At 37.6% G+C, this 27,995-nt stretch overlaps 1 protein-coding gene across 2 annotated transcripts; it reads left to right on the top strand.

Moving 5' to 3' along the window:
- The first annotated feature begins 355 nt into the window (after positions 1-355).
- LOC128607616 (interleukin-17 receptor E) lies at positions 356-27,213 on the top strand. Of its 2 annotated transcripts, none has more exons than XM_053624616.1 (17): positions 356-720; positions 11,297-11,312; positions 11,453-11,545; positions 11,699-11,796; positions 14,179-14,271; positions 14,651-14,768; positions 16,008-16,183; positions 16,334-16,402; positions 16,520-16,586; positions 16,689-16,867; positions 17,845-17,892; positions 18,933-18,978; positions 19,108-19,262; positions 20,381-20,449; positions 21,456-21,507; positions 21,600-21,707; positions 21,840-27,213. In XM_053624616.1, exons 1-17 carry the CDS (start codon positions 616-618, stop codon positions 22,730-22,732), a joined length of 2,385 nt encoding a protein of 794 aa, XP_053480591.1. In that variant the 5' UTR covers positions 356-615; the 3' UTR covers positions 22,733-27,213. The 2 variants fall into 2 exon arrangements, with proteins under 2 accessions (XP_053480591.1, XP_053480590.1); XM_053624615.1 differs by having other exon boundaries at positions 11,696-11,796.
- Positions 27,214-27,995: the final 782 nt, after the last annotated feature.

Genomic DNA, 27,995 nt, shown 5'->3' with positions numbered 1-27,995 from the left:
ATAGTTTATGTAAAAAAAAATAAAAATAAAATAATCACACACCTGAAACAAAAAAAGAAAAGAAAATCTAAGCAAGTGAAAATATCTTATAGTCAAATGCATTTAATATTTCCTGTTATAAGGTTACCACAAACCAAATATATGGTTATCAAACCTATTTCTTGACATTTCTTTGACTAATTTCTCTTAGCAGATGATTCTAATTTCTAATTTCTTATTAACATACAACTTTCATTTACCAGGCCGGAAAACAAATGCTGAAGATAACTGTTTCAGTTTTGTTTTACTTGCACAATGCTACATTTATATTATAGTTTAATGTATTTTATTACACTAACATGCTTTTTTTTTCTTTTCCACGCGTCTCATTGGTGGTGTTGGGAATTGCGTGGGCGGGGCTTCGAGTCAACACGCTTTAAACCTCCTCTATCCGCATCTTCAGGCTTACAGTAGATTTAGCAGAGCGACATGAAGGACGTCGACTGTACGACCGGCTCTTTGAGTTTGTTCCACTTTGACTTTGACGGCAAGCTGTCCCGTCTTAACGCTCCTGAGATTCCCTAAACAACATGTGATTTTGGGCAACACGTTGTGGAAACACCGGAAACAGGTCCAATGCGCGGACGAGGCGTGTTGGCGTGTGCAGTCGTCGCACTCCACTTGTTCCTTCTCGTGTCCGCGCTCGAGAGCCACCAACAAAATGTTCTTGTGGTCAGAGAGGTAGGAATTTGGAATAATATATTTATATATATATATATATTTATGTAAAGTAGTTAAGTATTAATAACAATATTTGGTAAATCACCCTCGCGTAATCCCACGTGAGTAGTATGTGAATAAAATGTTGTAATCCGAGTTGTAATCAAAAATGCACGAGAATCAACAAATCATGTGTACTCACAAAAAAATAAACCACTAAGTGAAAATGCATAAATCACGTGTAATCACATATTACTCGCTTCATCACAAGTGAAGTCATGTGATAAGTGAAATGTGTGTGATTTTGACATGAAGATTCTAAAATCTTAGGTGTTTAAACACTGACTGAGTCTCATCATCATCTAACGATGAAGACAACATTTAACTACTGGGCTTAAAAACCTTAAATCATTACAGCAAACTTAAGGACTATATACAAGATACAGTCATTCAGAAAGCACTATAAGATTCTAACAATTTATTGTATTCTAACAGTTTATATATCATTAGTATAGTAAAGTCAAAGGAAATCAGTAAAGCGTAGCTACTGTGTTTAAGCAAGGAGTGAGAAAAGTTAGTGATGGAGTGGAAAATACTGAAGGAGTTTTAGACCGTTTTCAAATTCCCCCTCCCCTGTTACTCTCAGTCTGATTACATGTTGTGACTGACAATGAGTCAGGCAGAGGAAGCGGAGAGTTTACTATTGTTGTGCTATTTTCTGTTAATTGGTAAAAACCCATCTTATACCAGATGCAGAGCATTATTGCCATGCGTGTTCATTTTAAATGACTGACTGCTATACACTGAAGACAGTTAGGTTTGATATCATGAGACGAATACGAGACGACAGATCAAAATTTCAGCTTTCATTTCCCGATATTCACATCTAGAAGTGATCCAAAACACAGTACTGGAACAGATAAATAAATAAATACTATGAAAAGTAAATGAAAGTAAAACGTGATATTTGGTTGCACGTCCCTTGCTTGTGATAACTGAGTCAAGCCGGTGACTCACTGACATCACCAAACTGTTGTGTTCATCTTTTGTGATGGGAAGGGGGAGACTCCCTTCAGTCTCCTCTTCAGGAGGTGAAATGCATGCTCAATTAAGGTTTGGTGATCAACTTGGTCAATCTAAAACCTGCCAATTTTTTACCCCTGATGTAGTCCTTTGTTGAGGTGTCATTGTGTTTGGGGTCATTGTCTTGCTGCTTAATGAAGTTCCTCCCAGTTAGTGGGTGAGTGGTTTACATCTTGTGGTACAGCCTCTATATTTCTGCTCTCGAAGTCTTCTTCGAATGGTGGACCGTGATACGTGCCCTGTGGAGATTGTTTTGGAACTGAATGTTGTTTTGGGGTTTTTCTTAACACCTCTCAAAACGGTTCTGTCATGTGGTTCTGTCACGGTTCTGTCATGTCTGTCATGTTAAATTCTGTTGGTTTCCTTGGCCGAATTGTTCCATGTCTGGTTGTTACTACACCAGAGGTTTCTGTCTTTTTCAGGACATTTCAAATTTTTGTATTGGTTATGCCCAATGTTTGTGCAATGCCTCTGTTTGATTGTCCCTCTTTTCTCAGCTTCAAAATGGCTTGCTTTTCTCCCATAGACAGCTTTCTGGTCTTCATGTTGGTTTATCCTTTTTAACAAAAAATGCAGCATTCACAGGTGAAACTCAAACCAAGAGTAGACATTCGAGCTATTAATAGGTTAAAAAAAAAAAAATTTAACAGGGCACACCTGGTAACAAGAAACACCTGTCAGTCATTTGTTCCAATATTTTTGATAACTTGAACAATGGGTGGGATCATTCAAAAAATGCCATGTTTTTTCCATGTTTTTGCCATGTTTTTAACTCATCTAGATATAAATATCAGGAAATTAAAGCTGAAATCTGATCTCTCGTCTCATATTAATCTTTTGATCTCAAACACAAAGGAATTTGCCTTGCTGTTCCAGTACTGTCCGAGGGGACTGTATCTCAATCAGGTGTACGTTGTAGCCTGTTCCTTACATTTCTAACCATTCTAACCAATTTTCCAATCTGAACATCTGACACATTTTATGCAGGGAACATGCTTACTGAGACAACCCAGATTATGAATCTGAACAGAAAGCAACATGTCATAAAGCATGCCACCATTTCATCAATCATGTTTTGCATTACTTTGTAACAGGAGCTTGCTGAGAGGCAGCTTGGGGATATGGAAGCAAAAAACAAGGACTTAAAGATTAGAGTTGAAAAGCCATTCAATTCTTAATAATGAAATTTTAAACACAATTCAATTCACAGCATTGAAATATATTACTTAAAAAATCACACATATGTATTTAAATGTTTTGATCGCATGGCTGTTTCTTAACTTGTATTTTTACAAAGTAAATTTTGCTAGTTGAATTTGACTGGTTGAATCTGAGCACTGGAATGAGTCCTGAATACAGCTTTTTGAATACATGCAAACTGAATGATTGAATCTGAATTTGTGAACACTGAAGAAATCTATTTGAATTCAGATGTTATATATAAGCATGAATTTTAAAATGTGAAAGTCGGAACACTAAAACTACTTTAAAGTTCAAGGAGGTTAGTTCCAAACAAATATGTACAGAGGTGCGATTTCATTCAGAATTTTATTTTTTTAAACTTTGTCTCTTCTTTGCTTGCATACTCGGTTACTAGGACCAGTATTTGAATCAGTATCAGATATTGACCCATAATTAAAGTTGTGATATTGATAAGTAGGACCGGTCCATCCCTTTCACACAGAATGACCTGCTTCAGGTCACTGTATGACTTATTGTAATCTATATACATGAACAGTGTTCACTTTGTAGCTAAATGCTATAATATTACAGATGTAGACATCTTGGATTACCAGAATTGCTTTGTAATTTGGTGTCATTCAGCACTATAGGCCCTTTTGTTTGAAGGCAGAGTTTTACTGGAAAGATAGGAGGTCATACTGTTGATTCATCCATAAATTACTGGTTGATTTCGAGCGAGACTGACTTCCATTACTCGTTATCTACATTATGCTTGTAGCACCTCTGCAAAACTAAAGAAAGCTTATTTTAAGCAACATTCATTCGTGGCTGGTTGTGTAATAGTGTAAATGCAATTCATCGGCCAACTATTATTTAAAAAAAAACAAACAAAAACGCACAGTTTGTGAGAATAAGTAAAAATGAAAAAAAAAAGCCTAAAATGAATATGAAATAGGGCAATACATTTAAATAACTAAAGTAAAATTAATAAGGGAATTAACAGTAATAGGGCGCATGGTGGCTTAGTGGTTAGCACGTTTGCCTCACACCTCCAGGGTCCGGGGTTCGATTCCCATCGTGGCCCTGTGTGTGTGCGGAGTTTGCATGTTCTCCCCGTGCTGTGGGGGTTTCCTCCGGGTACTCCGGTTTCCTCCCCCAGTCCAAAGACATGCATGGTAGGCTGATTGGCATGTCTAAATTGTCCATAGTGTATGAATGGGTGTGTGAGTGTGTATATGATTGTGCCCTGCGATGGACTGGTACCCTGTCCAGGGTGTACCCTGCCTTGTGCCCGATGTTCCCTGGGATAGGCTCCAGGTTCCCCCGCGACCCTGAAGAAGGAGTAAGCGGTAGAAAATGGATGGATGGATGGATGGATTAACAGTAATAAGTCAAATAAATATGAATAAAAGAGTCTATATAATTATTGGATGACTAGGCAAAAATTATGTTGTAATACATCAACCATTTGCTATAGACAACCTATAAAGAATAGCATATGATTCAAGTTAGAAAATATGTGATGCACCAAAATAAAATAAAAAAATCTTGGCTGAAACTGAAAATTGGCTGAAACCGAAATTCAAGACACACTGGGCTGAAACAAAAGTGAAACGCAAGTGTTGGATTTTCATTAATAGTTATATATATAATATAATAGTCTATATTAATAGGTTGATAATTGTGGATATAGACTGTTGCGTTTCAAACGACAAAGTCTCTATGTTTGTGACTCTGCTGCTAAAATATCATCATATACTCTATACATGAGACAGAAGATAGGAAACGCATTTGGTTAACCTGGTTGTAGTTTCTACCACTAAATTATCTATGCAAAATCTAATTGTATGTCATTGTGAAAAATTTCACTGTGCTGCACTGCACACACTCACATTTTTATAAGCAATGAGAGGAAGTTGTTTAGATATCGCAGCAAGACACCTCATGTGTTTATGTTCATATTTAAATCCCATCACTTTTTACAGTTTCACAGCTCTTCACCACATTACATCTTGCTATAATCATTATAAAAATAGCAGGGACATACTATATAACACCACAGTATTAAATATAGTTGAACCAAGTTGTTCTGATATTCTGAGATTATATGTTACTTTCTTGTACAATTCTATGGCTTATTTTTTTCTCTTGAACCAAAGTCATGATAATAGGGTCTTGTGTCTTAAAACCAACTTACATGACTATGTTTTTTATAATGACCACTTCCTATCCAATTCCCATCCAATAGATAACCCTCCCCTATCACACACATTTTACTACCTGATTAGTCTGATCCTGTTTAATTCTCATTATTTCCGACTCAAAGTACGTAGTAAGCTCACTGGAAGCATCAAATAATTATGTAACATATATGGTAGCTGCCTAGTAGGAGGTCATTTCAAATGTTCTTTATTTTTATAACCAACCTCGGAGTCCAGGTGTTTTTTTGAAATTACTTTCTCTAGCGCACACAATATCTGAATGTCAACTGGCTTCCTGATCAGCCTGATAAGATTTCTGACAGGATATTGAACAATGCTTAAATCCACATCATGATTGAAGCCATCTGCTTTACTGCCTAGTTCATGGAATATTGTTTGCCACTGTAAATGTTAGTGCATAGTATTTACAAACCATGACGTACTACTCTACTAAAAAAAAAAAAAAAGGAAAAAAGTAATCCAAATTGATGTCCTTCAGTAATGTCAAGTGACTAAGATTAGTACGATTACCTAGAGCTCCTGTTTATAAACAGCTTGCTACAGTATATTACAGCTAGCTAAATAGTGAGCTGACACCTATTAGCACCTGTTTAACCCTTCAAACTCCAAGGACCCCTGGGTAAGTACAGACTTGTATTTTCTTACGCTCATATCTACATACTGTATTTTCTGTAGTGACTGAATAATTAGTTGTTGTTACTAGACAATATGTTTTAAGATGAATAACTGAATGATAAGCTTAGAGTGTAGGGCTGTCAAGATCTGTCACAACGGAGAGGAGGAGACGGTTGCAAATGCAGTTTAAGCAATCTATTTTAATAAAGTCCAGCAAACAAATCTAATCTGTAAGGCAAGTTCAAAGTCAAGGCAGGCAAAAGGGTCAGGCGATCAGCAAACTGGACATCGTAGAGAAACCAAAATACAAAATACCAGTAAACAATTCAAAACAAGTCAAAAAGTTACTTCAGTTACTTCCAGTTACTTCGCAGGGGTACAATGACAGAATGAGGCTTACATAGGTGCACAGTAATGAGTGTGAATTGAGAACAGGTGCAGACAGTCATGTGACGTGATCAGATGAGGTGCAGTGGTTGATGGGAATCATAGTCCCATAGTCCCTTTTCTGGTATTTTTCTGACATGGGGGTTAAAATTAATATTTTTATCTCATTGATTTGCATTTGCATTTGGCTTATTGTTTAGCAAGTTTGCCTCACACCTTCTAGGTTGGGGGCTCGATTCCCACCTCCCACCCTGTGTGTAGAGTTTGCATGTTCTCCCTATGCTTCAGGGTTTCCTCCAGGTACTCCAGTTTCCTCCCCCGGTCCAAAGACATGTGTTGTAGGCTGATTTCCATTTCCAAATTGTCCGTAGTGCAGGGTGTACCCCGTCTCAAGTCCCCTGGGATAGGCTCCAATGGGCCTTGTGTAGGATAAGCAGTACAGAAAATGGATGGATGGATGGATGATCTGAATTTGAATGATAGAAGAAATGCAGACGGTTTGTGGATGATTGGATTATTTGGATGATTTTCAAATGACTATGTATATATACGGTAGTATATATCAAATGGCTAAATCAGATTAGCAATAGTTGATAGTAGATATTTGTCTTTATCCATGGCCCCTTTCTCCATTGTGCTGTTTTACCATGCCAGCATTGAGAGGCAGCATGTACAGTCATGTGAAAAAATAAGTACACCCCATGGAAACTGTTGGCTTTTTTGCCATGTTTTTATGAACAATTTGATCCTCTTTGAAACTATTAATGAAGTTGATACACTCTAACAAATGATACAGAAAATGACATTTTGTAGTAATTTTCACAATTTAAATGAACAAAAAACATCCAGATCAGTCACATTATTTTACACACTTATTTATACCCCTCTCATATCTAGTGTCTGGTGTTCCCTTTGTTATTGAGGTGTGTGGTGTCATCATGCCAAGATCTAAAGGGTTCTGTAAGGCCTTCAGAAAAAAGGTTGTGGATGCCTATGAGTTTGGCAAGGGAATTAAAAAGATCCCCAAATTATTTGAAATACATCATTCCACTATAAGGAAAATAATCTACAAATGGTGTAGATTGTGTAGAATGACTGCCAATTTGTCCAGGACCTGCCGTACCAGTAAATTCAGCCTAAGAGCAGAGCGTCTGATGCAAAAAGAAGTCTCCAAGAACCCCAAAATTTCATCACAGGATCTGCTAATAAGTCTTACAGCTGTTGTCCAAGTGCATGCTTCTACAATCAGGCATGCCAGGAAAAAGCCTTTGCAAGACTACAGTTTGCCACTGAGCATATAGGCAAAGAATAATGCAATAATGTGGTCTGGACAGATGAATCAAAGATACAGTTGTTTGGCCACAGTAACAGCAGACATGTTTGGCGCAGACCCAAGACAGCTTTTCACGAGAAGCACCTCATACTAACTGTGAAGCACGGTCGTGGAAATGTTATGGTTTGGGGTTGCTTCGCTGCCTCAGGGACTGGACAGCTTGCATTCATTGCTTCAATTATGAAATTTGCAGTGCTTGAAGATAATGTGAGGCCATCTGGTTAAAAATTTGAAGTTGAACCGAAAGTGGACTTTTCATCGGGATAACGATCCTAAGCACACTAGCAAATCCACCGAGGAATGGCTCAAAGATAAGAAATGGAGGGTTATGGAATGAACTAGTCAGAGCCTGGATTTGAATCTCATTGAAATGTTGTGGGGGGGGGGGGATTTGAAACAGGCAATACATGCAAGAAAACCCTCAAACTTCTTGCAATTTAAAGAATATTGTATGGAAGAGTGGTCAATAATTCCAGCAAGCCTGGTGGACAATTATGCAAAACGCCTACAAGAAGTTATTTCTGCTAAAGGGGGCAATACTAGCTTCTGAGGCCGAGTGTATTTACTTTTTCCACAGAAGAATATCACATCTGTTGATATTTCTGTTGAATAAATGATTGAAAAACAGATTTTCCTTGTGGTTTATCAACTTAAAAGTATATCAACTTCATTAATAAGCGCTGTTTCAAAGATGATCAAATGTTTGCTTTTCCAAAAATGTCAAAAAATCCAACAATTTCCATGGGGTGTACTTATTTTTACATGGCTAATTTGAGAAAGGCAAAGCCTTTAAAATTTCTATAGAAGTAAAACCATATTTAAGGAGCGTTTGCGAATGAAGGAATTACTGTAAGCCCAAAGAGTAAAACCTAAAGCCTGTTGTTGTCAGCCTTTTTGTGAATGTTCCACTGTCATGATTTCGCCTTGAGTCAGCGCTGCAGAATTGCAGTGTGCTCGGAAAACCGAAGCACATGCTCGTGCACGAGCCAGATACGCGAGCACTTAGCGAACGCATGCTTTTCGGTCTTCAATGACAGTGACTTTGTTTACATATGTCACGTTCTTATGTAATGGAGTTGAGGACGGATGCAAATGCAGATAAGAGTTTTTATTAAAGGAGATATAGGCAGACAAATCCAAATCAGTAATCCAAAGCGTGGTCCAAAAACATGCGAAAGGTCAGGCGATCGGCAAACAGGCATAAATAGGGTGAGGCTACAATCAGAGTTGAGAAACGAGGTCAGTGAACATGAAACGAAACGAGAAACAAAGAACAATCGCTTGGTAATGAGATAAACTCAATACTACGCAAAGTGCACAGAGACACCAGGGGTTTAACTGACAAACGTAATAATGGGTTAAACACTGAACAGCTGAAAACGATAACACACATTCGGAAAACAGGGGCGGAGACAGAACATAACCATAACAAAAGCATGTGTCCAGTGTAAACAAAGTCACTGTCATTGAAGACCGAAAAGCGTGCGTTTGCTAAGCGCTCGCGCATCTGGCTCGTGCACGGAAATTGTGGAAATCGTGACATCCACCATTTGTACCATTGTTTGTACCACGTTTGTAAATGTGAATTTTGCTTTTTACATTTTTTTTTTTTTTACTCTGTCTTAAAGTATTTTTACTTTTTCACTTTATTATAAGAGTGCTGTCATTAATAATGTGACTTTATGGTGTGTACAGGACAACATGTGGTCTGTAATTTGATAGCCATAAATATGTTGTAAGGTAGACCACATAATCAAATGAACTATAGCTGGCACTGAGCTGATATCCAGTATCAGTATCAGGCCAGTATCAACAAGAAATCTGATATCAAATTAATGAACCAGTGCCAACTTTGAAACAGATCTAGCCTAAATAACACAGAATTGCTTGTAGTGCGTTGTAACATAAGATGGCATGAGTAATAACAAGGCAACCTAAGTTACCATAGCAGCATTTTTGTGTAAGACATGTTGATAGCTAGATAATGCATTTGTTCCTATAGGGTAAAAGAGTGTTTGAGCAGTTTGATTATGGTAATTTTAGCTGGTCATTTTGAGTAAATCCCACTTTTTAACTTAGTAGTTAAAAAAAAAAACATTATCAGCAACTACTCAAGGTTTCAGTATCTGTATCATTATCAGTATATAAAAAGCAGTACCATGACATCTCTAATATGAGGTGGATTACTGTTATGGCAAGCCATGAAAAGTAAAAACAAATCATTTACATTAATGATATAACATGCTGGCAAATGAGGCAGGACACAATTGTGTATACTCATTGTGGGCTTTATTTGAGCATCATAGTCAGTATTCATAGCGAAGGTCAGCACACATGGTAGGCAACATCAAATGAGGAAAATCCATCATTGGTAATGATAATACAGACATGAGTCGATAAACATAGAACATGGACATAATAAACGCACTGAAATACACTCAGCAAGATTCTGTAGTTATACTAAGTCACAACAGGTTATACAGTAAATAGAACAACTACTCAAGGACTTAACACAGAACAGATGAACACAATAGGGCAGCCAGCCAACAACAATGACAGGACAAGACAGAGACCGGTCTAAAATTAAAATAAATGCTGTGTAACAATTCTCCTAATTTTACTATGCACTAAAAGTATGTACTCTTTTTGTGAAGAAAAAGTTTTGAGTGTGTACCAAAAGAGTACGCAAGTACTGGGACATACTAATACGTCATGTAATGAAAGAGAACACTGTCGCCTTAAACACACTCCTCGTAGCATTTCAGCTTTTCCTCATTCATTATTCCTTATATAATTTATTATAATATATAATTTAATTTACCGTTCCCTTCATTTTCCACATTTCATTTATACCTCACTAAAATATATCCTTGAATTCAGCGAAGCAAACTGTCACAAAACTCAGCCTGTACAGGTTTTCGGTGAGTTTTTTGTGATTGTTGTGGCCAAAAATGCTTGATTTTGCTGTGACTTTTTTCAAAATTTGCGATGCAACGTTCTTGCAAAGGACTACATGAATTGGCGAAATTGCAATTGCACAAAATTGTTTTGCACGGTCTTTCACAGTGATGTTTGTTGGTAAATGAGTCCTTTTAGCTGTACTCATGGTCGACGCATGTGAATCAAAGCAGGCTTTGACTGAATGCGCATTGTGATGACGTCACATGACACGTCTTGGCCCAAATCTGCGGCGCATATGCGGTACTTTTTTAAATTCCAAGCTTTCAGAATATTGCGGAGTTTGCAATTTCTGCGATCGCAAAATCCTGGAGGGTTTGAAAACTCCTCCCTCGCGCAAGGAATTGTGGGCAATATTGGCTGAAATAGTGTCCAAACTTCAAAAATCTACCAGAGATAGTAGACCATCCTGGTTCCTTTAGGATACTCATTGCAACATACTATGATTTGGGACACACTAATTCTATTCTCAGATACTATTTAGGACGGATAGTAGGTGAATTGGGATGCAAGAAAAGGCACATGGCAAAACAAACAAAAGCACATGACAGGAAATCAGTGCTTGTACTGCCAGGAAACACTGAGAAGGGGGACTCATCACAAATGATTGAACAGAAACACATGTATACATGGAAAGGTATATGAGTAGAACTCCATGTTTACATTAAATATTTAACAAAAGGTCAATATCATTAATGGATTGCGATGGAATGGAATGAAATTAAAATGAAAACAAATAATTTAAAACTTCAGAGATTATTCATGTGTTACTTTTTCTCACATTCATTTTTCTTTTGTCTTCTCTTTCCCTCTTTAGAAATGGTCCAATGTTGGTAAGTATTGCCATGTTGAATGGTTATGTTTAAGCAGCATCTGTTTATGCACATCAATCCCTTTCAGCTTTTGAAAGAATTAAGGAAAGTACAGTATATTCCTTTGCACATTTTTTGCATGCTTTTGAATGTTTTCATAGACAAGAAGCAGAGCTTGCCGTGGATAAACCTGTCAGCGTTTTTGGTCCACGGTTCTGCGTGTGTGCGTCTGCGTCTGCGCTTAAAGCCCCTGTGTAAGTAAATGCAATAAAACAGCATGAATTTACATGTGGAAAAACATACCTGATAACAGTGACAATAAGGCTGATTGTGCTTGTATCACAGGCAATACTTCATCTGCTCATGCTTCTCTTTTTATCTGTCTGTCAACTCTTTCTTTACAGCAGCCAATGTAACCCTACGGTTCGAGTTCAATGAGTTAGCTATTAGAAATTTCAGCACTCTTGTGATCCAGAGAGGTCATCATGGCAACGGCACTATTTGGGTAAGTCTTAAGCATGACTTCATGGAACGATTGATGTATTGATTAATCAGTCAGACCCCTTAGAGTTTTCATTTATAAACCTTTAAAACTAATATGTGAACATTTTATTGTGCTAGTAACATATGTATGTGTAGTGTAACTGAGTAAAAACCATAAACAATTTCTTTGCAGTCACTTTCCAGTCGATAGGAAATTATAGTGCAGTTATAGGAAAGTAATCCATGCAGGGATAGTGTGATACAGCCCATTGTATCTTATAAACATCAGGAGGATTAAATATGACATTAACTAGAGTGCTGTGAAAAAGTATTTGATTTGATTTCTTTTGTTTTTGTGTATAGCTCGTACTAAATTGTTTCAAAAATTAAAACAAAATCTCAGATAAAACAAAGGCAACCTGAGTAAACACAAAATACAGTTTTCAAATGATAATGTCATTTGCTGAAGCAAAAAAGTTATCCAGTACCAACTGGGCCTGTGTGAAATTTTATTTGCCCCAAACTACATTCATAATGGGGTTCAGCTGGACTAGACGCAACCAAGCCTCAACACTCAAATAGAACTTTTTCTACAGCATGAAGTTGGTTAAAAGGTCTTACCCAGTAACACATCATGCAACTAAGCAACTAAGTTGAAAGAAATTCCAGAAATTATGAAGAAGAAGGTGATTGAAATATATCAGTCTGGGAAAGGACACCAAAGAACCACAGTGAGAGCAATTATCTCCAAATGGAATAAACCCGGCACAGTAGTGAACCTTCCCAGAAGTGGCTGACCTTCCAAAATTCCTCCAAGAGCACAGCAACTACTCATCCAGGAAGTCATAAAAAAAAAGCCAAGGACAACATCAAAGGTCACTGTTCATGACTCTACTATCAGAAAGACACTGGGCAAAAATGGCATCCATGGAAGAGTGGAGAGGTGAAAACCACTGCTAACCCAGAAGAACATTAAGGCTTGTCTGAATTTTGCCAAAACACACCTTGATGATCCTCAAACTGTTTGGAAGACAGGGGCCCCCTTTACATCTGGCGTAAACCAAACAGAATTCCACAAAAAGAACATCATACCTACAGTCAAGCATGGTGGTGGAAGTGTGATGGTGTGGGGATGCTTTGCTGCTTCAGGGCCTGGGCAAGTTGCAATAATTGAGGGAAATATGAATTCTGCTCTCTACCAGAAAATCCCAAGGAGAATGTCTGGTCTTCAGTCTGTAAGTTGAAACTCAAGCGCAACTGGATTATGCAACAAGACAGCGATCCCAAACATAGCAGTAAGTCCTAGTCCTAGAATAAGTGAAAGACTGATTTGCAGTTATCGGAAGCGTTTGGTTGCAGTTATTGCCGCTAAAGGTGGCACAAACAGATTTTGAGTTTAAGGAGGCAGTTAGTTTTTCACATTGGTGATAGGTGTTGGATAACTTTATTTGCTTCAATAAAAAATTTTTTTAAATAAAAACTGTATTATGTGTTTACTCAGGTCGCCTTTGTTTTATGTTGTATTTCGTTTGAAGATATAAAACTATTTACACAAAAACAGAAGAACCTGCCCTGTTCAAAAGGTTTTCAAGTTGAACTTGTGATGTCACGCACAGTAATGTGAAATACACTGACTAGCTTTGTTTCTCTTTAAAACTTTCCATTGGTATTCCATATAAGTATTTACTAATCTAGAAAAGTCTTACGCAAGACAGACCTTTCAGTAGGTTTGGTAGCTACATGAGAGGTTTTTAAAAAGTCAAACAATTACTGTAACAGTAAAACTAGTTAGTGTTAATACTCAAAAATGGTCTAGAATAATACAAATATATGCAATTTGAGACATAACACCGGTTGCTGAGAACAAATGTGGACATTAGTCTGTTACTATTGCTGAATTCCTACACTTAGTGCAGAAATAGATTAAAATATTAAAATGTTTAGATTAAAACATGTACAGTCTTCATTTGAATGTGGCTTGTTTTAGATTCAGGATTCAAGAGTTTATTGTCATATGCAAAGGAAACAGTTTGTTACACAGTACAGTGAAATTCTTACTCTGCAAATTTAAATGAGTATCCCAGGAAAGATTTAAAATCTTTGATATATCTAATATTAATTTGTAAAATAAATGAATAAAACAAAAGAGGAGTTTTTCTTGCAAACCATTGATAACTTTCCTATAACAGCATGCCCCCATCATGTCTTATTCCATACTTAAGTAATTATAGACTGTAATTACTGTAGAAATTCATCTGGCCAGTACGAGTCACAGTTGTCTTAAATGTAGTAATAAAATTCAATGAAATGAATTCTGAATTTTTTAAGGTGATTTTTGTTGTTGTTGTTGTTGTTTTAAATATAACTAATAATCATGTGCTGTCTTTTTTGTTTCTTGCTGTAGTGGAAACAGTTGTTTGATGACCATAGTAGGAAAGTTAAAATGAGAATTCTCTCTTCCATCAATAAACATCTGGATGTCCAAAGAGAACATGTGGTACGATTACATTGCTAAAACATTTTCTTATTCTCAGGGTGACATTTGAGACAATTTGAATCGCCTGTGTGGGCATCTATTTGCAAATACAGTACACAGTTTAATTCACATTAGCCCTGTTGGAATACCCATATTAAATAATAATTTTGCAATAGCATTTGAAATAAATGAAATCATTATACATTTATAATAATGGATTTATACACAGAAACATGCCCAGAGCCACAAAAATATGCAAATGCTGTCCTACACAAAGTCCACCATACTGTAATGTTTGGTAGTGTAATCTGTGAGGATTAATAAAATATTTTCTTCTCATGTATTGACAATTATTTTACGAGTTGACTCGTGTTCATTGTGATACTCTCCCGCCCTCTAGTGGCAGTTGCAGTGTAAATGTTTTATGGCCCAGTTGGGAAATACAGTCCGTGTTACTGTGTATGACTTCAACCGAACACTCATTACCGACTCATACACTGTAAAGCGCCCTCCAAAAGGTAGCTCATCTCTTCCCCCCTCTCTTCTCTCTCTCTATAATTATACGTACTGTACTACTGTACATAATAATGACAAAGTACAGTTCGTTCTGAAACTACTGGAACAGCGAGTCCAATTCATTTGTTTGTGCTATACACCAAAGACATTTGGGTATTGAGATCAAAAGATTGATATGAGATTAGAGGTTAGGATTCAGCTTTTGTTTCCTGGTGTTTCAATCGAGATGTGTTAAACAATATAAAACATAGAACCTTTTGTATCAGATCACCCAATTTTTAGGTGAGCAAAAGTATAGGTACAGATAAGTCTTGAAGTAAATTAAAGTAAATAACACTAAATATTGGGTTGCATATCCCTTGCTTGCAATAACTGCATCAAGCCTGGGACTCCAAACTGTTGGTTTCTTCTTTTGTGTTGCTTGTCCAGACTTTTACCACAGCCGCTTTCAGTTGTTGTTTGTTTTGGAGGTTTCTCCCTTCAGTCTCCTCGTCAGGAGGTGAAATGCCTGCTCAATTGGTTTAAGGTCTGGTGATTGACTTGGCCAGTCTAAAACCTTCCACTTTTCCCCCGATAAAGTCCTTTGTATGTGATAAAAGGGGGGCAGGGGGTGTTTCTCCACAGCTCTCACAATGTTTCTCTCATCAGCTGTTGTTTTTCCTTGGCTAACCCATTTGGTGTCTGTTGCTCAGTACACCAGTGGTCTATTTCTTTTTCAAGACATTCCAAATTGTTGTATTGGCTATACCCAATGTTTGCTCCATGCCTCCAAATGATTTTCCCTTTTTTCTCAGTTTCAAAATGGCTTGCTTTTCTCCCATAGACAGCACTCTTGACTTCATGTTGGCTTATCCTTTTTAACAAAAAATGCAGCATTCACAGGTGAAACTGAAGGCTAACACCAAGAGTAGATGCACAGAACAATCAATCTAACAGGACACACCTGGGTAACAAGAAACACCTATCAGTCACATGTTCCAATATTTGTGCTCGCCTGCAAATTGGGTGGTCTGATACAAAATGTTCTATGTATTTTAACACATCTACATATAAATACCAGGAAATAAAATCTGAAATTCTAAAATCTTTTGATCTCAAACTCAAATGTCTTCAGTCTACAGCAAAAAATAATAATTGTGCTTGCAGTTCCAATAGTTTTGCAGGGTACTGTATACTGTTGTTCATATTGAAGACTCATTCACTTTGACTCTCTTTTGTCATCTTTCCTCTTTGTGCCTAAGATCAACTTCAAGTTGCTTCCAGTTTCATGGCACCAGGAGACCTAATACCTGTGTATAATGTAACACTGGATATCTTTGCTAAACGGTTTATTGTTGGCATGGAGATGGGCCAAAAAGTGAACGTGAGGTTATGCTACGAAAACCATGCAGTGTGTAATGGAATCATATCCCATGAGGTGAGTGTGCTTGGTTCTAAAATCTTTAAATCAGAAAATAGTTGGCACACCTGTTGCAATGTGTTATTTATACCAACTTCTCTGAACATATGAAACAGCTCATTTTTTTTTTGGCTAAAAAAAGATTACAGTGGAGATTTTCTGTTTCAGATTGATACTGATCTTAACCACATGGTCACTTTAAACTTTCCTTATTTGGTGCCCTGTCTATGCGTGCAGGTAAGGTATTGACTTACAAAAACACAAAGCTTCTATGTAATTTTAGTACAGCTGCTTAACTGTTCTAATCTAGCCATAACCTCTTAACCAATCATCCAAAATATTTATTTTTCAAAGATGTATTACACTGTAGTTGATGCCAAAAGACACACCACCTGTCCACTAAAAGACCAAATACTGCCAGGTAAGTGGAACTGGTCTTCTCAAGATCATATAGTGTGCATATTATTGCTGTGGTACATTTTATGTTGTATCATTTGAGCTCACTTTTATGTTATTACTACAGGAGGTGGAGAAGTGTTGTCCAGCAGCTCACTGCGGCTCTTTGGTAGCTCAATTCTCAAATGGAAGCATCTTTGCCCCTTAGCCCAGTTCAAACCTGCCGTCTCTCTCTGCTGGCAACATACCAGAAACCACTCACAGTGTATTCCTGTGCAAAACTCCACCCTGCACATGGCAGACCTGGTGAGTGCTCAGAACATGCATTGCATTAACGTAGGGTGCTATGAACTGAGTTTTATTTTTCCCAAAATGAATTTTTCCTGTTTTTGGAGTTGTTTTTATGTGGATTTTTCAATGTTTTTTTAAATACCACAGCAGCGTTGAATTCTCAGAGCTGATTGATCAGATGATATCGATTTTCTCAACCAAGGCTCTGATAATAACATAAATCACAGGTTTATAGTAATTCGCTCATTTTAATATTTAATAATAATAATAATTATAATAATTCCTTACATTTATATAGCACTTTTAAGAACTATAGTAACTATATTTACTATACTACTATATAACTAACATATAAGTTCTATAATAACGGTTTATTCACAGGGAATTGTATAGCAGGCACTCCACATAATGTAAAGCTAATAATAATAAGCAGTTGTGTTGTTGTTATTTATTTTTAAAAAAACAATATGATTATTGTTATGGTAAAGCTTTCTGTAAGAAGATGTTTATTTAATGTTTACTGAAGGAGTCTCCAGAGATATGGTAAGGGAATGACTGTTTATAGCTGTTATAATGTATGTGATAAAAGGAACTAACCTTGATGGCGTTCCACAACATTAAATGTAAGCATAAATGGTTAAAAATCATGACAGTTACGTTGAAATAAATTGAAAATTGTAATCATTAGCAAATCGCTGTGGTATAAGAGGAATCAAACATGTGCTGTTATAGAAAAATAATCAAGTTAAGGTAATAATGGCATCACACGACCCTGTCATGGATTCATTTCCTATTACAGCATGGCTATAATAGTGTTTTTTTCCATCCTCGGTAATAAAATAAAAACTTGTATATGTTGAAAACATGTTGAAACCAGTTACATACAGTAAATGTCATATTTTTACTTTTTAATAAAAGCAAAATTAAACACACTACATCATATCTGTATTAATAATTGTTTCGCGTCATGATTTTTTCTTTTTCTTTTCTAGAAATACAATGTGTCTGATGTAGACAAGCATGCCCACATGTGTTTGAAGGTAAGAAGTGTTGCAGTGTTGACAGTCTGTCATTCTGCCAGAGGTGGGTAGAGTAGCCACATTTTTACTCAAGTACAAGTAAAACTATTTATAAAAAGAATGACTCAAGTAACAGTAAAAGTAATAATGTTAATAATGACTTGAGTAAGAGTTATAAAGTATCCAATGAGAAGTCTACTCAAGTAACAAGTTACTAGTAACTTCGGATCTGATTGAAATGAAGGAAAAATCCTGAATCTCCGACTACATGGAGAACTGGAATTCACACCTCACCTTAAAAGTTTTGTTTATATGATATATAAAACCTGGGTTCAAGATGAAGCAGCATATCCCAGTCCTGTGACGGGTACAATAACACAACCTGTCATTTTCAACACACAATCTCTCTCTCTCACACACACACACACACACACCAAAAAACAAATATTTTCCCAACAGTTGAGTATCTTAATATGTTAACAACACAGACTTGCCAGCATTTGCATTTAAACAAGATAACAAGAGAAGATAATAACAGACTATTGAACAAAACAATAGAGAAAGTGTGTGTAGAGAGAGTGAGTGTTTGTGTGTGGTAGTATGTAAGTGTCCTGCCTCACTCGACACCTTCGCTTCTTCAACGTCTCCAAAACCGAGCCGCTAAAAAAGTGAGCGGTTGTTGCGGAGGTATTCAGACCACTGCAGAGTATCGCGAGACTCGTGACCTCATTATACGTGATATAAACGAATTATTAAAACTACATATATTCATTCATATTTAACAGTAACGGCGGAACACCACTGAATGTAGAGAAGTAAAAGTACATTTCTGTGATTAAAAATGAACTTGAGTAAGAGTGTAAGTAAGGCCAGTTAAACCTACTCTTAAAAGTTAATTTTTTTCCCAAAACATTACTCAAGTAAATGTAATGATGTAAATGTAGCGCATTAATACCCACCTCTGCATTTTAGTGATGCTTTGGGGTTTTTCTTTTTTTTGGTATACATTTAGACTGTGTGTATGAACACTTTTTATTATTATTGTTTATTTCTGTTTTTAGTTTTTTCTGAATGATAGCCATCAGGTCTTCTGCCCCTTCAGCTCAGGTAAAGTCTAGAATCACTTTTAAACTGCATAATTTACTTAAAAAGAGTTTGTCATACAGCTACACAAATCATAAATTCTCCTTGACATCTCTTTCTCTCTCTCTGTATCTCTTGCTCTCTCTCCTTCAGGTGATTTATCTGAATGGGAAGTTACAGTTGTTCCTGGATCTCGGTGTCTGTATGTACAACTGTCTTCCAGTATCCCAGCATCCTTTGCTGCCCAGCTCTGTGTGGAGGAACGGGGAGAATGTGTCATGAAAGAAAACGTGCACACTATTCAGATGGTAAGTTACTATTTCATGCTGTTTTTATTTGCTTACATTTAAAACTAGAGATGCACCGATACTAAATTTCTCAGCCGATATCGATAACTAATTATTCAGAGTGATATCGGCCGATACAGATACCGATAGTTCTTTTTTGCCTTCTTTTAAATTTATAATAATTAATTCTACAATTCTGAAAGAAATGCAAATGAAAACTTTATTCTCTCCATTTCAACAAGTTGTTTCACAGTAACTGGTCTCATAAACAGAAAATACATTACTCTAATTAACATTAACACATGAACTCAATTCTGAAGATTAAAGTAAGATCTTAACTTATTGAATGTTAATAATTTATAACAGAATTAAGTGACTGAATTCTAAAAAAAACCTACTGTTAAGCTTCACATTCACTCACCACAAACAAAAGCATTTCTATGTCATCACTGAACATCAAACTTGTAATATATAGGCATAATATAAACTTTTTTTTAATGATATTAACTCATATTAACATTAAGTGGGTATGACATATACTACTCTACAAATATATTTCTGTGCAATATATACCTTTTTTGTCAACTCATCTTCATTTAAATCTTTCAACAGTGTACTGGTGCTTTAATTCAGCGCGAGCAGCGCAGGGAAAAAATTTGACTCGACGACAAAACTCCCGTTTCACTGCTGTTCACTTCCGGTGTAAATTTTTCGCGGTGCAGAGATTACAGAGCTTATAGACTGCAGTTTTGTCGTTATTCCACACAAGAGACATCATCTTTACACACAGCATGAAATCGATGTGTTTTCCTGCCCTCTTTTGATTGACAGGATATAATCGACCCTGATCAACGGATGTTTTTAAATTATCAACCGATAGCCGATAGTGTGAAAAATAGGCTTTATACATCGGTGCATCTCTATTTAAAACCAATCCTTATTTAAACTAACAAAGGTTATAGCATTGTACAAATACTGGCTTAACTGCAGTCCACTTGTTCCTATTTTGTTGTTCATCATATTGTTTAGCACAATCTACAGGAAGAATATAAAATAAATATTTAGAGTTGAAATAAGAAATAATATGTAGCATACACAATCACTTTTTGGTGATATGAATGTTATTCTGTGTTCTAAAGGAAGAAGGTGCCAGAGACGTGGTCCTGACTGTACCTCTTCCCTTTTTCACCTCAGGACTGTGTGTGCAGGTGAGATTACGTTTTTCTTAAGATAACTCTTTATACACTGCCTGGCCAAAGAATAAAGGTTGCTGTTTGGATTTAAGCAAATATTTAATAAGGGCCTATGATTGGATCGTTATTGCAGTGATTAATATGTATCAGCTGGTGACAATTCTTTTAACTCTAACTGATGCAGTGTGTAGCTTCTCATTTCTTAAACAACCATGTCGGAAGACTTATCCCCGGGTTGTGGAAAAGATGTTACTGTGGTTCAGATGGGGCAAATTATTGGCCTGCATCAAGCAAAGAAAACAACTAAGGAGATTGCTGAAATCCCTGGAATTGGGTTAAGAACTGTCCAATGTATTAGTAAAACCTGGAAGGAGAGTGATGAACTGTGAGAAAGAAATGTGATCGGGGAAACAAATTTTGAATGATCGTGATCAAAGATCTTTAAAACGCTTGGTGAAGACACATCATAAAAAATCAACAGTAGAACTCTCAGCTATGTTTAATGGTGAAAGTAAGAGCATTTCCACACGCACAATGCGAGGAGAACTTACAGGATTGGGACTAAACGGCTGTGTGGCCACAAGAAAGCCATCCGCCTCAGGGTTCTACATTTGGGTTGTGCATTTTGAGATGCCTTTCTGCTCTCCATGTTTGTAAAGAGTGGCTGTTTGAGTTACCATTGCTTTCCTGTCAGCTCAAACTAGTCTGGCCATTCTCCTCTGATCGCTCTCATAAACAAGGCATTTCTACCTGCAGAACTGCTGCTTGTGCCTGTTTTTTTTTTGTTTTTTGCACCATTCAGATCTGAAATATTTAAGCATTTATTCAAGTCTCAAGAGTCATGTGGCCAAAAAGTTTAGGAAGCACATGTTGGATAGGTTTTCATTGACCATGCAATGTTACACATTGTCATATTTTTTGCCTTCAAATATATAAACATTAGGAACTTTTACATAGTTTTGGACCAGTGAAATTCATTCTGCTAACGTGTGTCTTTGTGAATGAATCTTTCCCACTGTAGGTGTGGCGTTCTGAGCCAGCTCTCCGTGGAAGGAGAATCATATGTCCTGATTGTAAGTGGTTTGTTTTTTTGTTTTTTTAGAACTGTGCTTTCTGGCTTACACACAAATCCCTCAGAGACATGCTCACTGTATCCCTCTCTCAGATACTCACAGGAGATGGGGTCTTATTGTTGCTGCTTCACTGGCTCTTCTGGTTGCTATAACAACAGTGGGCATCCTCACCTACAATTTGATCAAACGGCAGACGTCAGGTCAGTGTTATAGTTAAAGATCGCTGAGTAGTGAGTAGAGCATGAGGGATAAATGCTAGCAAGATTATTATGAATTATAACACAGATTGATTTTCTTTGGGTTGTAATTTTATTTTTCTTTCTGTCTGCTAGTATGGCGCTCTGCCGAGAGAAAACCTATTTTGCTCGTCTGCTCATCTGATGACACGAGTCACGTTTCGGCTGTGTGTGCTCTAGCGTACGGCCTGCAGGAGGAGCTGCGCATGGACGTGCGCCTGGCTCAGTGGGCACAATGTGGCACTCAGACCTCTCTGGCCCAACTAGGCCCTGCCCCCTGGCTCTACGGCCAGTGCCAACAGGTGCACAGTGTAGGTGGCATGGTGCTTATAGCCTGGAGCCCTAAAGCCCAGCAGACTTTCCTCAAATGGAGAGAGCGTGAGGGTGGAGGAAAAGTGGACAAGGAACAGAAGGACAAAGTGTTGCTAGAAGAATGGAGTGATAAACAGGGACAACGATGGGCAGAGAGCGAGTCTTCTATCACAGCTCCAGTGTTTAATGCCAGCCTCATAAGCATGTGGGCGGGACTCCAGAGCGAGAGGCACGGTCAAGGATTTGGGCTCGTGTGTTTCCGAGGCTTAAGTGGAACAAGGTGTATTCCGAAGGAGCTCAGAAGCATTCGGAGATACTGCCTTCCTAGAGATCTCTCAAACCTGATACATGAACTGGATGTAAACGTACATGGGCCAAGAAGCAAGGTCCAAAACATGAGTAGTTGGTGCTGTTGGCCCCGCCTTTTCTCCAAAGGACTGTCTTTCTGGTTGTCGCAGAGGCTAGCTCAGAGACTGAATGCATGGCTTCCTCAGACAGCAGCGAAACCAGATAGGACGTGTCTTCTGAAACCGTCCCGTAAAATTGCCAGTGAAAAGACGTTAAAGAAAAGGTTGAAAAAGAAAAAAAAAAGAAGGGGAACTCTCTGTCACCCTTCAGTGCCGGAAAAAAATGTAGAATGTATACTGGTCACACAGAAAAAAGCGCTACTAGCGTAATATATTCTTTTAAAGCTACACATTCTGAGTGGACAAAATGGACGGGGGGTGGAAGCAAATGAATCAGTTTTTCAATGGCTGACTGACATCCTTAATTCCTTACCATTACCAGAGTGTTCATTTTCATTAATGCTGTATACCTCAAATGGTGCAAGTTTTTTTTCTGGCCCCAACCCAACCTCATCATACAGAAGCCCTAAGAGGCCATGCATTATTATTTTTTTTCTTTCTTGTTTTCCCGTGATCATGACTTAATTTTCTCGTGATCTCAACATACCAAAAGTCGTTTTCTCATGACATAATTTCATCACGAGAAAATCTCATGCCTTGTGAATGGGACCGGTGTTGCATGCATGTTGGTGTCTTCACCATCGCCATCATAAATTCAGTAATTGGCCACTGTAGAGATGGACTTTATTTTGTTGTAAACCTGACACTATTGTGGAAGTCGTCAGTCACTGATAAACATAGAGCTATTTAAGCTTGAGTGAGTCCCTGATCAAAGTAAAAACAAATTTGTTCATCCATGATGCTGTGGGATTGTTCTAACCTTTTGCTGCCTCCAGAACTATGAAAACAACACGTTGCTATGTCGAGTACACAGAAGAATTCATTCGTGATCACAAGAAAGCAAGAAAGAAAAAAATTATAATGCATGGCCTGTTAGGGCTTCCGTATCATCGTGCATTTCTCCAGTTACATTAAAATTATGTCGAATCTGTGAAAAGCGCAAAGTATTGAATTCTGTTGTACTGAAATGTTTGACTGTGTATAGGCGATACTTTCTTGTGCTGTAACATTGTGTGTGTGTCAAACAATACTTGTTTCAGGTCAGATCCAATTGATGACCTCAGCTCTTGGTAGTATCACTTGACCACATGCTCAGAAGTAAATGGTAAATGGTCTGTACTTATATAGCTTATATACCTTAACGGTTTTACAAAGCGCTTTGCACTGTTTCTCATTCACCAATTCACACACACCAATGGCAGCAGAGCTACCATGCAACGCACTTGCCTACCATTGGGAGCAACTTTGGGGGTTCAGTGTCTTGCCCAAGGACGCTTGTGGGCCGACGATCAAACCGCCAACGCTGCGATTAGTGGACAACCTGCTCTACCACCTGAGCCACAACTGCCCCAAGAAGTCTTCTGGATGACTTTCACCTACTTCGGGATTGATCTCACTTGGCAGAAAGAAAGAAAGTGGCATACAATCCCTAACTTGAAGCACCAACTTTTTGTGTGTAACCTACACAGATTTATCATGCATACAGCATGAATGGATTTTCATTTATGAGCAGTGGTATTTTTTAAATAGTATTATTTGTAAGTTTTCTCAAAAACTGCTGGCAGTGGGAAATCAGCTGGAAGGGTTTTGTGCTAGTAAATAGAAAGAAGCTGTAGTAAGCCATTGAGCATGGCCACCAGGGCTTAACTGCTGTGCTATGTGTTTAGATTATATTTTTAAATATAATATATTAATGAATATTAGGTAATTATGACTGAAATCCATTTTATTTCTTTTCCATGAACCTGTTTGGCTATGCATCGGCATCTGTTTACTTATTACATAATAATATAATCATGTTTACGCCATTTACATTTTGCATATTGTTGTGCATCTTGGATGTTTTCATATTAGTGTTTTTTATGTAAATCTATTAAACCAAACCTGTTTATGCCGAACATGTTTATGAAAACACTTTCTTCCGTGGATAATTTCTGACGGTCATACTGAACATCTTTTCAACCCACTTAGTACAGTCTGACTTTAAAGTATATAGCTGTGAAAGAGTAATGATATAAAATCCCACCATATAATGTTCTTTACATATGCGGCTGTGGTTCTATGAACAAGCTTGTTCATTGTCATTCGGAACATGCAATATGGTTTTAGATTATGTTATGACAACAGTGTCAATAATGAGTACTGCATCATATGCTACTATGTGAGTGTGTTGGAATATCTCGGCAAGTGTGTACATGTAGGGGTTAGACAAGGTTCCTAGAACCCCAATAACATGTATAATCAGTATTATCAAGTTTTAGCTCATAGTCCTATCAAAACCAATCTGCACTCCCTGTTATAGAAAGATGCACAACATTCTTTTTTTTGTATACCAACAACAGTGTTAGGCAAGTTTTTTGGCTTTTTTATTTATTTTTTTTTTTTTAGGTGTTTTGTCATTTGGAGTATATATAGAAATAGAAACTGCATTCCATTTGGAGTTAGGTAATATAAATTTTTGTTGATGTTGTTTGGTTCAAGGCAAACATGTTACATCCTGCCTCATACACATTATTAGAGAATATCTGAATCACATTGAGAAAGCTAAATGAAAACCTTTGGACTGATATAATTCATTTGAATTATTTATATTAATGTAAATATCCATTTTGCTATTTTAATCATGAAGAAACTGAAGTGAAAGCTAACATGCTAGCTATCTTGTTGCAATAAATTACATTTCTTTGTCCTTTTAAAAAAAAATCTAGTGGTAAGTCAACATTTGGCTAAGGAAGAGATTTACTTTGCTACAATGCTAATTATTATTAGTGTATGCCATATACAGTATACGGTGTGGCATATACAGTATCTCACAAAAATGAGTACACCCCTCACATTTTTATAAATATTTGATTATATCTTTTAATGTGACAACACTGAAGAAATGACACTTTGCTACAATGTAAAGTAGCGAGTGTACAGCTTGTGTAACAGTGTAAATTTGCTGTCCCCTCAAAATAACTCAACACACAGCCATTGATGTCTAAACCGCAACTGCTGGCAACAAAAGTGAGTACACCCCTAAGTGAAAATGTCCAAATTGGGCCTAATTAGCCATTTTCCCTCCCCGGTGTCATGTGACTTGTTAGTGTTACAAGGTCTCAGGTGTGAATGGGGAGCAGGTGTGTAAAATTAGGTGGCATCGCTCTCACACTCCCTCATACTGGTCACTGGAAGTTCAACATGGCACCTCATGGCAAAGAACTCTCTGAGGATCTGAAAAAAAAATTGTTGCTTTACATAAAGATGGCCTAAGCTATAAGAAGATTGCCAAGGCCCTGACACTGAGCTGCAGCATGATGGCCAAGACCATACAGCGGTTTAACAGGACAGGTTCCACTCAGAACAGGCCTCGCCATGGTCGACCAAAGAAGTTGAGTGCACGTGCTCAGCGTCATATCCAGAGGTTGTCTTTGGGAAATAGACGTATGAGTGCTGCCAGCATTGCTGCAGAGGTTGAAGGGGCGGGGGGTCAGCCTGTCAGTGCTCAGACCATATGCTGCACACTGCATCAAATTGGTCTTCATGGCTGTCGTCCCAGAAGGAAGCCTCTTCTAAAGATGATGCACAAGAAAGCCCGCAAACAGTTTGCTGAAGACAAGCAGACTAAGGACATGGATTACTGGAACCATGTCCTGTGGTCTGATGAGACCAAGATAAACTTATTTGGTTCAGATGGTGTCAAGCATGTGTGGCGGAAACCAGGTGCGGAGTACAAAGACAAGTGTGTCTTGCCTACAGTCAAGCATGGTTTTGGGAGTGTCATGGTCTGGGGCTGCATGAGTGCTGCCGGCACTGGGGAGCTACAGTTCATTGAGGGAACCATGAATGCCAACATGTACTCTGACATACTGAAGCAAAGCATGATCAGTATGCAGTATTCCAGCATGATAACGACCCCAAACACACCTCCAAGATGACCACTGCCTTGCTAAAGAAGCTGAGGGTGAAGGTGATGGACTGGCCAAGCATGTCTCCAGACCTAAACCCTATTGAGCATCTGTGGGTCATCCTCAAACAGAAGGTGGAGGAGCACAAGGTCTCTAACATCCACCAGCTCCATGATGTCATCATGGAGGAGAGGAAGAGGACTCCAGTGGCAACCTGTGAAGCTCTGGTGAACTCCATGCCCAAAAGGGTTAAGGCAGTGCTGGAAAATAATGGTGGCCACACAAAATATTGACACTTTGGGCCCAATTTGGACATTTTCACTTAAGGGTATACTCACTTTTGTTGCCAGCGGTACAGACATTAATGGCTGTGTGTTTGGTTATTTTGAGGGGACAGCAAATTTACTCTGTTACACAAGCTGTACACTCACTACTTTACATTGTAGCAAAGTGTCATTTCTTCAGTGTTGTCACATGAAAAGATATAATCAAATATTTACAAAAATGTGAGGGGTGTACTCACTTTTGTGAGATACTGTAGTAATCATTAAACACACATCAAGTGTTACAGGAGTACAGGCCACCTTATTTTATACACTTTATAACATTTACAGTCATCTGGAAACAACATATTCTTTCAGAATTATGTATGATTATTTTGTTTAGGTCAGGAATTAGTGCTAAATAACCTTTGCCCAGATTATGGAAGGTAATCCCTTCTAGGCTACAAGTGAGAGTTTACAAAACAAAGTCAGATACTATTTTAACTAAGATATCTCTAAACAACTGATTGGAGACACCCTTTTGCATTTTGCCTAGATTTTCAGATGACTTTGTACTAGTTAAATTAACTAATCAAGACAATTCATTAATTTACATTGTATTTGTCACCTTACATGATTTACACTAGAATTAATAGTTACTAGAACACTAGACATTTGAGTCTGGTTACGCAAGTTCAGCTTTCATTTCCTAATATTTACATCTAGATGTGTTACAAAAACTTAGAACATTGCATCTTTGGTGTCACATCACCCAGTTTTTAGGTTAGCAAAAGTATTGGACCAGATAGTTTTAAAGTAAATTGAAGTAACATTTAATAACACTTAATATTTGCTTGCAATAGCTGCATCAAGCCAGTGACCCACTGACATCACCAGAAGATGAATGCGAGAGTTTGGAGATGTCAGTGGGTCACTGTTTTTTGTTGTCGTTGTTGTTTGTTTGTTTAGCATTATCTAGTCTAATCCAATTTTCTCTTAAACATAGTATAATACCTGATCAGTAATAGTTTCAATTACAATAAACACTTTAGATGTAAGATGTCCTCCCTTGTACTGGACACCAGTATCCCATAGGGCTGTGTGCTTAGCCCTCTGTTCACCCACAACTGGTACCTATTCATGGCTTGGACTACATAATCAAGTTCGCATATGACACCAGAGTTGTAGGCCTGATCAGCAATGATGATGAGGGGGCCTACGGAGAGGAGGTACAGCACTGTACTCACGACAACCTGTCCTTCAACACCCAAAAGACAAAGGAGCTTATTGAGGACTGCTGGCAGACTACGACCAGCCACA

This window comes from Ictalurus furcatus, chromosome 5 (genome assembly GCF_023375685.1).
Source record: "Ictalurus furcatus strain D&B chromosome 5, Billie_1.0, whole genome shotgun sequence".
Classification (NCBI taxonomy): domain Eukaryota; kingdom Metazoa; phylum Chordata; class Actinopteri; order Siluriformes; family Ictaluridae; genus Ictalurus; species Ictalurus furcatus.
The sequence above is the reverse complement of the archived record's forward strand: the minus strand, read 5'-3'. Positions and strand labels throughout refer to the sequence as shown.

Bases quoted from the DNA above. Each gene is read 5' to 3' on its own strand.
- LOC128607616 (XM_053624615.1), top strand. From the start codon at position 616: ATGCGCGGACGAGGCGTGTTGGCGTGTGCAGTCGTCGCACTCCACTTG. The intron at 14,769-16,007 runs GTAGCTCATCTC...TTTGTGCCTAAG, and splicing joins TGTAAAGCGCCCTCCAAAAG to ATCAACTTCAAGTTGCTTCC. The intron at 17,893-18,932 runs GTAAGAAGTGTT...TTCTGTTTTTAG, and splicing joins ATGCCCACATGTGTTTGAAG to TTTTTTCTGAATGATAGCCA.